The sequence below is a fragment of the Chrysochloris asiatica genome, unplaced genomic scaffold, assembly GCF_000296735.1.
Source record: "Chrysochloris asiatica unplaced genomic scaffold, ChrAsi1.0 scaffold00098, whole genome shotgun sequence".
NCBI classification, from domain to species: Eukaryota; Metazoa; Chordata; class Mammalia; order Afrosoricida; family Chrysochloridae; genus Chrysochloris; species Chrysochloris asiatica.
This window is the reverse complement of record NW_006408616.1, coordinates 3,864,746-3,879,233: the sequence shown is the minus strand read 5'-3', so window position 1 is coordinate 3,879,233 and position 14,488 is coordinate 3,864,746. Positions and strand designations below refer to the sequence as shown.

At 34.9% G+C, this 14,488-nt stretch overlaps 1 protein-coding gene across 2 annotated transcripts in view; it reads left to right on the top strand.

Moving 5' to 3' along the window:
- The first annotated feature begins 10,845 nt into the window (after positions 1-10,845).
- The window catches only part of SOX5 (SRY (sex determining region Y)-box 5), a 592,387-nt gene continuing 588,744 nt past the window's right edge, over positions 10,846-14,488 (top strand). The window contains exon 1 of one of the 2 annotated variants that reach the window (XM_006866949.1): positions 10,846-10,999. Coding sequence is in view for 1 of the 2 variants with exons in the window: in XM_006866948.1 (XP_006867010.1) it covers positions 12,229-12,266 (38 nt within the window). In the remaining variant the exon portion in view is untranslated. Of the gene's footprint in view, positions 11,000-12,205; positions 12,267-14,488 lie in introns of those variants that run through there. The other variant, XM_006866948.1, reaches the window with a different exon arrangement.

The window sequence follows — 14,488 nt, the reverse complement described above, 5'->3', positions numbered from 1 at the left end:
TTCCATGTTCTGTTTATTAATGTATGTTTGTAACTATTTCTCCTTAGTTTGAGTTGTGCCCCACCAGCAAATGAAGGTCCCCCAAAACTTTGATAAATTTGTGTCATTAAGTTCACGTCTACTTTGAGGAGGCAGTCTTTCCAATCATATTTTCAGTGCCCTTCAAACTCATGGACTTATCTTCCTTCACTATATCTGACAGTGTTCTGCTGTTATTTATAAGGTTTTCATTGGCTAACTATTCAGAAGTAGTATGCCTCTCCTTTTTCTTAATCTATCTTATTGTGGAAGCGTGACTGAAACCTGCCCACCATTGGTGACTCTGCTGCTATTTAAAGTACTGTTGACTTAGCTTCCAGCAACAGCACAACACAAAAGCTATCACAGTATGACAGATAGATGCTGGATTTATTAAATAACAAAAAGAGACTTCATTAGTATTAGTATCACAAAGATTAAAATTCTAACAATAGACTAATTCATTTAAAACATTAGAGGAAAATGTTAAAACAATACAGAAAGATATACCATGTTCCTAGATAGGATTGCATCTCACTGTAAAGAAAACAAAAATCCTCACTTCTCATTTGATAAGAATAAACAGCATTCTTATCAACAGAGAAAAGATTGAAGTGGTCAAGGACTTCATTCTTCTTGGATCAACCATCAACACTCATTGAAGCAGCAGTCAAGAAATCAAACAACATATTGCATTAGGCAAATCTGCTGCACAAGATGTCAGCTTGAGGACTAAGGTGCATCTAACCCAAGCCATGATATTTTCAATAACCTCATATGCATGTGAAAGCTGAACAGTGAATAAGGAAGACCATAGAAGAATTGATACATTTGATTTATGGTGTTGGAGAATAGTATTGAAATGAAAGTGCCGTGGGTTGCCAAAAGAACAAATAGATCTGTGTTGGAAAAAGTGCAGCCGGAGTGCTCCTTGGAGGCCAGGATGGCCAAACTTCATCTCTCATACTTCGGATATGTTGTTGAGAGGGACCAATCACTGGAGAAGGATATCATGTTTGGTAAGGTGAGGGTCAGAGAGAAAGAGGAAGTCCCCCAGTGGGATGGATTCGCAAAGTGGCAGTATGGCTCAAGTGTGGCAACAATTGTGAGGTTGGCCCAGGACTGGGTAGTGTTTCATTCTGTTGTGCATAGGGTCACTATGAGTTGGTACCATCTCGATGGCTCCTAACAACAACAAGAAAACAGGTTATACCAGTGCTAAAAAGATATCAATTCTCTATAAATTAATGCAGAAATTTAATGAATTCCAAATTTTAAAACTTCTATATATTAAAAGCATTAGACAAAATAACTCCAAAATCTATATTAAAAATTATATAGAAAACAAGAATACTCAGAAAATCTAAGAAAAAGAAGACTGAATGCTCAGATCACTAGGATTTAAACATAGCATAAAACAATGTGGACTTGTATGAATTGAAAGACCAATGTAATAGAAAAAAAATACAGAAGGACTTAATAAAGAGAGGATACTAACGTTTAAAAAAATATATAGATTTAGAAATTACTTTGTCTTTGTCTAATGCTTTAAATATATTTGTTTTTGTTATTTAAAAAATATATAGACTTTGAAATTACTTTGTCTTTGTCTAATGCTTTAAATATATTTGTTTTTGTTAAGTGCCATAAAGTCAGTTCTAACTCATAGCAACCCTGCACAGGGTTATCGAAGAGGAGCTGGTGGGTTTGAACTATTCCCCTTTTGATTGCTCATCCTTCAGCATCACACCAGACCTCCTTTAACTATATGTTGTTGTAGTTAAGTGCCATCCAGTCAGTTCCGACCCATAGCGATCCTGTACAGGATTTCCGAGGCTGTAAATCTTTATGGCAGCAGAACACCTCATCTTTCTCCTGCGGAAAGGCTGGTAGTTTCGAACTGCTGGCCTTAAGGTTCGCAGCCCGATTTGTAACCACTATGCTACCAGAGCTCCTTTTAACTGTATAGCAGTACTTTAATTTGGAATTAATTAAATTCAGACCTTAACTTATAGAGAATTGAGGCTATGACACCCATGTTATCTATCTAAGAATATGACATGTGTTTCTATATTGTTGTAATGTTTTCCTTTAATAGTTGTTTGATGTGAATTCATTTATTCCTAGATATTTTGTCTTTTGTGCTACTAATGCTAAATGGAATCTTTTTTGCTGTTATCTCTTATAACTGATTGATGTCCAATGTATGAAAGCTTTTGATTTCTGCTTAATACATTTATTCCACATTGTAATTCTGAGTTCTAATAGTGCTCTTGGTGGTTTCCAATTGATTCTCTAATGCATATTTTATTAATTCCAACTAACATTGTAATTTCACCAAGTTCAGAAGTTATTCATCTTATTTTAAAGTAATTTTTAAACTTAGATTTCCCACAATATTTTTTCTTCTTTCAGTAAAAAACACTTCTATAATTTAATCCTTTATTGCAGATAAAAGTAGTGATTTCTTATAGAGTGGGATAGATAATAGGCTTGTAATCAGATGTGGATTCATATTGTGACCTTGCTCCTTACTAGCTGTGTAATCAGAAACAAGTATGTTTCCATCTTTATACTTACCTTTTCTGTGACAGGGAACTGATGTAAGTAACTGAGCTACCCCATATATGTGGTGAATGTTTAGTAGATTATTCTATGTGAGATTTCCAGTTTTATAGTTAGTAAGAACCTATTAATTATTTATGTTCATATCCTCTTGTTGTTGTTAAGTGCCGTTGAGTAGGTCCCACCTCAGAGCGACCCTATATAGGGTTTCTGAAGAGCGGCTGGTGAATTGGAACCACAACCTTGTGGTTCAAACTGACTTTGTAGACAATGCATTAACCCACAGGACCAACCAGGACTCCTCGTAGTCTTTGTTGTTGTTGTCAAGTGCCGTCGAGTTGATTCTGACCCATAGCGACTCTGTATAGGGTTTTCAAGTAGCAGCTGGTGAGTTTGAACCACCAACCTTGCAGTTCAAGCAACTTTACAGTCTGACTCACTAGCCCACAACACCATACCAGGACTCATATCCTCTAGTAGATCATGAATACCTAGAAAAAGAGAAATTAAAACAAACCAAATGTGTCTTTTTTATCTGTGTCCCACTTTTTTTAGAGTTGTTTGATCTAAACAGATACTCGGAAAAATTTTAATATTGAATTTTTCTTTATTTTCCCCTCAATATATATAGTATAATTTGGGGTATATACTCAGTACTAGAACAATCTTTATAATACAGTTGATAGTCTCCTTAAGATTAAGAGAGTCTTAATCTGCCTGTGAACACTGGGATAAAGCTGAAGTTATTTTCAGGAAAAAAATGATAAGAATTACTTGGGATATATGTTTTTATTTCCTTAAGATGTGCATAGGATGTTAACTTGTTTTACACATTCTTCTAGTATTTTAATCTATGGTTTGGGTTTAAATAAATTTAAAATGAATGTTTCTGATTATAGATACATGATTTCTTTTGACATTAAATAAAACGTGGGTTTTTTAATGCTAGCTTACCATTTGATACCTAAACTTCAGGACAATTTACAAGTATTAATATTCATTTTGAATATTCATGAAAGCATGCAGTAAAAACATTAATTTTTAATATATAGATGTTTTACAATAAGGTTAATTGTTCCATAATAGTTTATTGAATAATTGAATGAATAAATAAACTCATTTGTGATCTCTTTCTAGTATTTTCATACTGTGCATTGCGTGACTGAATTACTTTGTAAATTGTAGCAGTAAGTTATCCCTCTTAAAAATTTACTTGAAAACCAAAAAAGCCCTATTTATTTGACATGAGTTCTTCAGAGTGTCCACAAAATTCATTTTATGAGCTAGGTTTTCTTGAACACAATATCACAGTCAGGATTTCTAAAATTTCAACTTTGTGTTTTTCAGTTGATTATTTGAAATTTTGCATACAGTTAGAATAATAAGTATTTATCTCCTCACACTCAGTAATCACTGGTCTATCACACACCTATGAAATGCTGAATGTAGTCATAAACAGCTTTAAAATTTTTCATTTAGTAAATGTAATAAATGTAATTATCAGAGATAGGAAACTTGGTGACTTAAAATTTAACCACAAAAAATTATCAGATTCATAAATAGATACATTTAGTCAGAACTAGTTATTTTGAAAACATCAAGTTATTTAGTGTGATGAATTACTTAAGGTCTCTTGGTTTTTGAAGTTGATTGAATTCAGAAAGTTAGCTTTAGCTTCAAATAATAAAAATTTATTTTCCTCAGCTCATTTGATGTGTGAATGTGGAGTTATTGTATACTTTAAAGGCTCAAAATAAACCAACAACTACAAGAAAGAGCCATAGCAATGTGTGTTTAAAAACGGATACAAAATAAGATATAACTGAGGAAGGGAAGATATTTTCTTTTGGGAAATTATAAATTAATTTATCAAAGAACACACTATGGAGGTAAAATTTTGTAGTTGGGAGGAATCTTAGAAATCGTTTTCTGAAAATTATTTAGGTTCAAGCTGAGTTAACTAAGGCACATTACTAGTGAGGAAGGACAAGACAGTTAAACACTGGGCTGCCAGTATGAACCCACTCCACTGTTGAGTGGGAGATAGACCTCACACTCTGTTCCCATAAAGATTGCAGCAATGAAATCCCTGGGGAGCAGTTCTACTAGATCACCTTGAGGTTGCTATGAGCCAGAATCAATTCCAGAGCACAGAACAGCAATAGAGACTCTCTTAGAGCTCAGACCTAACTTTCAGCTTAGCCATGATTCTTTCCCCTGCACTTGTCTAGACATAAATAAATTGAGCATTGTTAATAGCATTTGTTGTTTACTTAGTATGCAATAAAGGAGAATTCATTTTTAAGTTGCTACGTTAAAACTGAGCTCTGTAAGCGTAGTGGTTACGAATCGGGCTGCAAACTGCAAGGTCAGCAGTTTGAAACTACCAGCTGTTCTGCGAGAGAAAGATGAGGCTTTCTGCTCCCGTAAAGATTTACAGCCTCGGAAACCCTGTACAGGGTCGCTATGGGTCGGAACCGATTCCACGGCACATAACAACAACAACAACCTTAAAACTGAAGCTAAGTGTTCAAATGTCTTCAAGCTTTACTAAGTACCAGCTCTGATTTCTACCATGATTTGTTAATATAAAGAAATATATACAATATCTATGGTGGAAGAACTCTTAAAGCTGTGTGCTAAAATATTTTGTAGACCTTTCCTAACACTTAAGAATCCAAGAGATTTTGTAGCAGTATAATTGTGTCACCCATTACTTTTCTTCTGCCTCTGAATTTCTTTCCAAATAGAGAAATTATAACAAGGAAATTTGTGGAATGAGGGGAGGGCATCAAAGCAATTTTTAAAGGTGTAGTCCCTTTTGACTGGCTTCTGATTCATGGACTATTAGGATGCATTTACTCAATAGGAGCCTTTTTTATTTTTACCATCCATGTAGTTGGTTCATGCCCTTTTCATCCTTAAGAAATGATAGGCACTAGATATTATCACTTGTCTCAATGAGAGATGACTAGGCTGTGTAATGAATAAAATACATACACACATAAGAGTGGGTTTCAGAAAGTTCAGGGAAATTTTTAATTAAAAGGTAATGGGAAAAAATGAAGAGGGGTGGTAATGGAATTTGTCCATGAAGTTTTTGCAAATGGACACCCTTCTTAATGGACACCCTTTGCCTGAAGTAATTGATTCTTTCTGTAATAAAGTTGTCAGGAGCACCAAAAAGTGGCCTTAGTCTTTCTCAAGGATTCTAAAAGTTGTAAACATATTGAGAATGAGACTGCTTACAAATTATTTTTAAAAAGGAGCCAAATGACATGAAAAATGACACTAATTCTTGTGTTTATTGTCACCATAAACAGGATGAGGATACTAGTAATTGGGCATATGGTGCCATTCTTTAATAGTTTGTAATTGTTGGATGACGAGTCATCATTATATGTGAGAGTCATCCCTCAACCTAACTTAGTCCAATGTTTGAATATTGAATCTGTATTAAAAACATACTTATTAAGCATTATTCTCTGTACTGAATATATAATTGCCAACATGTGCTGTTTAGAATAAATTAGCTTCCTTTGCTTTATAAGAACTTCAGGGCAAAGTTGACATAACTTTAGTGTTGTCTGTGTCTGCAATTATTAGTTGTGGGACCTCAGACAAAATGTTTGACCTTCTTTTAAGCCATAGTTTCCTCATTTGTAATTGGGATAACAGGAGTGCAAATCTCATATACCAGTATTGAATATTGAATGCTATGACTGGTAGATTAAAATTGTTCACAAAAAGAAAAGCTATAAATTAAAAAATATATATTTTGTTATTCTGTTGTTGTTGTTAAGTGCCACTGACTTGCTTCCGACTCATAGCCAACCTGTATAGGGTTTTCAAGAAGCAGCTGGTGAGCTTGAACTGCCGAGTTTACAGTTCAAGCCAACTTTGCAGTCCAGCACATTAACCCACAGGGCCACCTGATATGAAATATTAGGAGCAATAGTTGGCAATGGCATCAGTTGTTTGAGGGAAGTATGAGATTAGAGTTTCTAGGTGAATACCCTCCGGCTTCTAGTTCTAAAAATATGTCATCTGAAGACAATTCATATATGTACCCTAACAAATCTACTAACAAGGTGGAGAATAGGAGGGAGCAGAAAAACCTTGATCTTCCATGCCAATTCCCAGGTGTATAAGAGGATACTTCACAAAGTTTGTGGAACAATTCTTTCATCTTTCAATTCTGTGTTTTTCACAAACTTTTTGAAGCCTCTTTGTATAATGTATAGTTGATTTTAGGTCTCTAAAATAAGTTATTGAGTTTTCTTAGATGGTTTTATGAAGAAGTTCAATATTGTAAGACTGTAATCGATGGGGAGTTTTCAGCTACTTGTGATCGGTCAATTCTGTGTTCACTACATCAGTGACTCACAAATGGGTACTGGTGTTTGTTGTTATGTGCCATCAAATTGGCCTGGACTCATGTTAACCCACGCACAATGGAAAGAATACTGCTAAGTCCTATGCATCCCTGTGATCAGTTGAGAGCTGGACCATTGTGATCCAGAGATTTCATTGGCTGAGTTTTCAGAAACAGATCACCAGGCCTTCCTTCTAGTATGTTGTAGACTGGAAGTTCCACTGAAATCTATTCAGCATGCTAGTAATGCTGAAGTATTAACTAACAGGCAAGTTGTAGCTGAGCAAGAGATGGATTGAATGGGTATCAATATCAAGCATCTTATGTAGGTGAGAATTCTAACATTGAGCTGTCATTGCCCTCATGTTATCTTTTCTTGAAAATAGGAGAACTTGAGTTTGCTTGTTTTAATGTTGTTGGGTGTGCATGTGTCAAAGTAAATAATGGTGCAGAAAAAACACAAAACAATAGGTGAACATTTCTTAATGCCTCTATCAGGTTTAGTTAATATAATGTCATTATTGTCTAACTAATTTGGTTTAAATGCCTTGTGGTTATAATACTTGTTTTATTTCTCAAAAATAACCTGTCAAATGTTATAAAGCAAGAAAATCGTAGCTTGATGATAGAAAATATATCAAATAGTTAAGTGTAATCTGAACCTAAGATTACATGTTTCAAATTTAGTTATTAAAGTGAAATATGTTTTGCAGTTCTGTGCTAGAGTAGAGGAGGAAAACATGTCCTTTTAAAATAAGGAGAGGAATATGAGACTTGTTTGCTTGAAACTATACCTAAAAAGGGGTTAAATTTGGAAATAACTTGTTATGACCTTAAAAGTTCCTGATATTCTCTTTGAGAATTTTCCCGCAGTGTTCTGTAGCATATCTTATATTTCCTTAGCCTCTGTGAATCTCTTTTTTATATTTGCAGTGGAAACAACATGAGCTCAAAAGCCTACTTTTTCAGGTTCATTCTATTGTCCATAATACTGCTGCTATAGTATCAAGGAGACTCATTAAATGAAAATTTGTTTTATAGAGTTTCTATTTTAGTTTGTGCTTTGGTCTTCTCTGAAGATGTATTTGTATATCTGTGTTTGTATATCATATTTATAATCCCTACCATTTTAAGAATTGTTCAATTACATTCTCAGCGTTCCTTTTTATTTGTTTGCTTATTTATGTGGTTTTAATTTTCTTGCCCTTACATTTGATGATTTAAGTACTAAATGGTTTATTTGAAGTTTGGCCTTTGTTTTTTTTTCATTAGATAAAAACATTTTTTTAGATCCTTATTTAAACATGTAACATTTAACACATTGGTAAGCATGTAAAGATATTCAGTGAATGCTTTTTTATTGACTCAGTAAAGATCCTAAAGTGTTTCTCAATGCATATGCATTAAGAAACTTGGAATCCTGCTCATGATAGCATAGCCAATATCACACTGGGATCTTAGCTCTTATGTAAAGAATACTAGATATATAATCAATTGAATACCTTAAACTTTTAAAATAATTGATAAAGAATACAGATTTATATAATACACAGTTCTAGTCATTAGCACATATTTAATATTTAAACATTTTAACATTCAATATTAAATAAAAATGATGATTTACAAGTAATAGTGATTTAAAGTTACATATCAGACTGATTAGATCATTCCAATCATCTAATAAAATTACAAATACCTGAATTTGACCAGAGACTATTTCAAAACTATCTTTATTTATGTTAGCAAACTAAAATCTTACAGAAATGTTTCTTTGTAATATAGAATTCAAGTGTTAAAAATCTGTTTGAATATTTGTTTCATTCAACTATCAAATACAATCCTAACCCAGCACCAATAAAATTACATCAAATTTAATTTAAAAAAAAAAAAGATTTACCTGAAAGCCTTTTAGGTCACTTTAAAAATCAGCATCATCTTGGGAGTTTTGTTTGGTTATAAATTCCAGAAGTCATTTTATTCTGTATAATGATGTCACAAATGAAATTATTAAGTAAAAGATCTGAATTCAAACACTAAATGGGCCACAAACCAGTTGTATGTCTTTAACTTTATTTTGCCTGCATTTGAACCCTGGAAAAAATAGGTATGTACTGTACATAGTCGTTTCTACACTATATTGATTCATGACCTCGTGTACATTAAAAATTACATTATGAGTCTTGAGTTCCACTAGTTCAAGTAATCATTATTAGAATACTCATTGTTACATTTGGCAAGTTTTATCTCTAGCTTGCTTCTATTTGAAATCATTTAGCATAGATGATTGTTTAAAAAAGGAAATTCGTAAAGTATTTATTACAAGAATACTTATGGAAATTGGAGATCTTAAACTAATATTCCAAACATTTCACATTTTCTTTACGTTCCATGCTTTTACTTGACATATGTACATACATCCGTATATTAAGTGCCTCTAAAAATAAAACCAAAGGACAAGGAAGATTTTGAGATGAGCATCTTTCCTTTAAAATAAAGTTGGCCCCAAACAATCATACTCTTCCTTACCTGCTCTGGTGACCTTCTGGATTAGAGTTTCAGAGAAACAACCAGAGGTAGGAGCTGTAGCAAGACAAGACGGCAGCTGGGACCATACGGATCTCAGCATCCTGCCTTATGGTCATTATCTTTGTTTCTATCTTTATGCTGCCACTATGTCTCCTTCTTGTGCTCTCCCTCTGTCCTCTCCTCCCTGCCTCCTCCTCTTCCTGACTCCTGCTCTCATTGCGCCCTGTAACTTACCCTTCCTCCTCCAGCTTTTTTTTTTTTTTTTTCCTTATTGATACAAGATGAAACAAGATTCCCTAATTAGGAAAAAATTTTATGAAATATTTTTAAAGTATATGTAGCTATCATTACCCAATTACTAAAAACCACCTTTAATAATAGAGGAAAGTATTATTTTGTGTATATTATCATTTAGTTTATTCAATTATAGGTCCTTTAATAACTGGAATTGCAAAAATAAATGCAACAATTTTCACAAATTCTGTATAGGAGTGGGTTGTTGCTATAATAAAAATTAATTTGAGAGTAAAACAAAAAAGAATAGTGAGTAATATCCTTTCCCCTTCCCCAACTGCTGAAAATGAAAATCATGTCAGCATCAAGTCATTTTTGCCACATCCCTTGTTAACAGCTTTTTTAGGGTGGGTCATAATTCTGTGTTTTGTTAGTGTCTTAACTCCATAGTGACATGCTTAAATCATATTCCACATTGATTTTGTAGTATATATATATATATATATATATATATATATATTCAGAATATCCTGGGAATGATGGATCTAATTATTGAGTTATTATCAACTTTGTCAAAAATGTATAAGCTTTGAATGAAGAAATAAATTACTAATATTAGGGCAATCACTGGTTTTGATGTTTGGCGTATGTGTATGGTGTGTCATTATATATGTCTAAAAAAGTAAACTTACTGTCTGCCTGTCGCCAGGAAAAAAAAAAAGTGGGACCTAATCAAACTGCTGTGGGGTCAACCCTTGTGGTTTTAAAGGCCCTTAATGTTGTCCAGCTGCAAAATAAAAGGAATTGGGAGGGGAAGTTGGAAGGAGTGGAGGGGGTTGGGGGGGAATGTGTGGAAAAGAACAGGGAGTCTGGCTTTTATTTTTTTTTAAGTGAGTTCAGTGCCAGCCTGGACATTGGCTGTGCAGACTATTGAGCCATTGTCTGCTCCATTTCCAGAATAGCCCCCAGTTAATCACTTCGGCTTTGAAGGGAATTTCCTCGTGGAATTCTCCACAGAAAATCTAATCAACTGACCTGCCCTCTCAACAATGGAAGGCTTTTTTTCTCTCTTTCCCTTATTGGGGCGGGCTCTGTAATGTAGCCTTTTGTGCAGAATGAACCCTCCCAGTAGGAGTGGAGAGCGAGTGTGAGTGACTGAGTGTGTGTGTATGTGTGTGTGTGTGAAGAATGCACACTATCTCGTGTTGGTGAGTGTGTGCTTACTCCCTGACCAGATGCTGCGGTACACGGGGCAGCCACCATCTCTGCATGCGTGTCTGTGTAAGTGTCTCTCTCTCTGTGTGTATGTGCCTCTGTCATTTCATGTCAAAGGTACATTACCTGATTACCTTCCTTGTCTGCCAGATTTTTATCTAGATAATTGGAACTGCTATGGAGGCTGTGCCTTACCAGCCAGCTTAGGATCTATAAAGCCATAGTTTGTCCACCTTGTTATCTGTGGCTGCCTGGGCAGAGGAAATTAAAGAGATACATAGCCAGGGGGAGCGCTCTCTACCCCAATCTCACCGGCAGTCCCAAACTGGACCTTGTTCAGTACTCTCTTTTTGGTTTTAATTTTGGGGATTTAGTTTTGTGTTTTTGTTCCCCGGTGTGTGTTACTTTGGCATGTGGATATCCATTCCTCCTCCACATCGCACATCGTGTTTTATGGAGTTTGGAGCTGAGGAAACTTTGGTTGGGTTGCCAGGACGTTCGCACCACTTTGTGGAAAGCACGAGCTAACAGTGAGACCGACAGAGTGAGTGACAAGTTGTTTACAGGTTTCCTTGAAGGGGCCTCTGCTATATTTCAATCTGTCAAAGTTGCTTTTCTTCCTTCAGAACAATGCCTGATTGTTGTGCGTGAGTGTGTATGTGTTTCCGTGTGCGCACGGAGAGAGCCTAGAAAAGGGGTGAGAAGGAATAACAATTCTTTGTGTAAAAATGCTATTTCTAACATTCAGTTTTTTTAGCATGTGCTTAGTTAATAACTGCAGTTTAATCGGTGTTCTGCTATGATCAGACTTCTCTTTTAATCAGCACCAAATGCATTTCAAAAATTCTACTGTGTTTTTTTGTTGTTGTTTTTTGGTTTTGCGTGTGTGTGACTTTTATTATTTAGAGGAGAGAGTGTATGGGAGACGCGTTAAATGAGTTCACTTCTCACAGTCAGTGATGTCTAGGAGAGAGAATTAAAAGGAAGGGACAGGCACCCTGAGGTTGTCTAGTGCCTTGCAGCCGAGCGTGTGGCTCCCCCTGGCTCCGTGGAGGGGGGAGCGGCCAGACCCCGCTGCTGAAAGTGCGCTACCCCTTTAAGAGACTGGTCAAGGAGTCCTAGGAGAGGGAGAGGAGGGGAGGGAGTAGGGGGGAGAGACAGAGAAAGAGAGAGAGGGAGAGAAAGAGAGAGAGAGAGAAATCAATTGGTTTAGAAGGTTTGGACTCACTTGACAGGTTCAGTTGGAGACCATCATAGGTGGCTGCTGTGACAAAGGGAAATTGTGCTTTTCCAGCATGCTTACTGACCCTGATTTACCTCAGGAGTTTGAAAGGTGAGTACAGTCCCCCCCCCTCAAATATTGAAGTACAACTCTCCCATTTTACAGTAGCCTCTGAATCAATTGGGTGATGCTCCCCCCAGACATGTTTGTTAGAGAAGCTTTCAGCTAGTGCTTCTGCAAGCCTGCTAGCTGATTTTTGTTGTGGTTTCCCGGACCAAATTGAACTGATTTGCAAAGTCTCTGGGATTTCTACTGTTTGTTTATAGGTTGCGTCTTATAACAGGAAATTAAATGAACATTAAGAATCTCTTCATTTCCCTCATTTGCCACTTCTTTCTTCTGCTCTATTACTTTCTTTCTTCTTTGATACACTCCTCCGTCTACACATTTAAAAAAAAATGTTTTTGTGCAGTGTTACCATTTTCAGCATCTGTCTTATGTAATTTCTGGGGTGACAGAAGGTTGTAGTGTTATAGTGGTGGTTAAAAGGGAGGTTATAAGTTCCTATTCCTATTTGATCCTTCTGTAAAAGTTTGGAAGCAACTCAGTAAAGCACATGACCTTTTGTTGATATAAGACAGCAGATTTTTTTTTTTTTTAATTTAACATCACTGCAATCTATTCATGGATTACTATTGAAGTGTCAAAAACAAAAAGGATAGAAATAGAAAACCGGAGTGATGCCTTTCTAAGTTTTAGTGACCGCTTTTTGCGCTAGCTGTCTTCAATTGGATTCCGATTTACTGATTGACTATTTTTTTTCCCTTTGGTATGACGGAAATAAGTGTAATTAAGTTGCTCCTATTTAGAGAAATATATGCGTTATCCTTCCATTTGATGTTATTGCAAGTAAAGGTGGGCTTTAAAAGAATGTTAGCCCTCTTCATGTTCCTGTAAGTACACATTTGAGTTCTTATTCCAGCATAAGTTCATTTTTGTGAACTATAAATAGAATTTTGTTTGTCATTAAAAAGAATTCAAACTTTGCATTCTGTATGATGAATTAAAAAAAAAGCTAAAAAAAGGCAGGATGCATGATACCCAGGCTTTTTTTTTTCATTCTCATGAAAGCTACCTTCTGTATAAACATTTGTTGTATCTGACTATGCAATGCAAGCTAGGTGCTAGACCAGCTGGTTAAAAATATGCTAAGTCAAGCTGTTCATCGCTCAAACGACTGAATTTGATATGAAAAGACGAAAAAAGAAAGGACAAAGATTAAAACATTCTAGAAGTGAAGCAACGGAAGAGATAAAGAGTAGTAAGAATAAAATGATGCTTGAATGTGGTCACACATTTGAGAAGCCAGTATCAGATCAAGGAAGTAAATAACCGAGATAGATACTTTCAGGCTGTTTTCTTTCTTTTCTTCCTTTTTTGGAGGCAGAGGTGGTTTACTTAAGGTGCATCCTCACTAGATAAGTCCATTGAATGGTTACGTTTTCATAATAGTTTTGAATTTTTTTTTTTTTAAAAGTTCCACATGTTAACCCTTTAAGTTAGCTACCTTTTCATTTAGAACTATAACCCTGTTACACATGTAGAGATTGAAGTTATTTAGACTGAAACACTCTTACCTGTTTGTTTTTGTTTTTTTTGTTTTTTAATGTTTTATTGTGTATTGTGTGATAGTCTACATGGGGAACATTAGTTTTAATTTACTAATTTAACACATTAAGTTCTCTAGGACACACAAAGTAGCACTAAAGTGATAATATTCTTTAATTCTAATTATACTTTTTAGAAAGTAAAACTCTTGAGTCTGATTTGTAAGCCTGTTAACAGATTGTTCTTATAAAAAGGTAGTTACATATTAACCGGCTATAGCTTATTTCTCTATATATGCAAGCTTCCCTGCTGTGAACTTTATTTGTATTTTTTTCAATTATCTCTTTTTAAAGGAAACTTCTCCCTTTCCTATTCTGATGCTCAAATCTCTTAACATTTTTTTTTTTTCCTCTTGATGAGAATTTCATTTCTTGTCACGCAGAGGCATGCTTTTCTAAGTGGCTAATTAAATAACTAAATGATAGTCAATAGGATTGTCAGTATGGACAGCATATTTGGAAATATTAGTAGCTAAAATAACTTTGAAAAATGCCATATAATGTAAAATTTCTTAATAATTTCCCCTGTGGCTATAATTGGTAATACATACAAAAATCTCAGTAAATCATTACTATCTGTTTACACTGAATTTGGATCTATTCTTACCCACATAGAGTAAGTACATCATGAAGATTAAATATTAAATATTTATACTATCCAAAGGA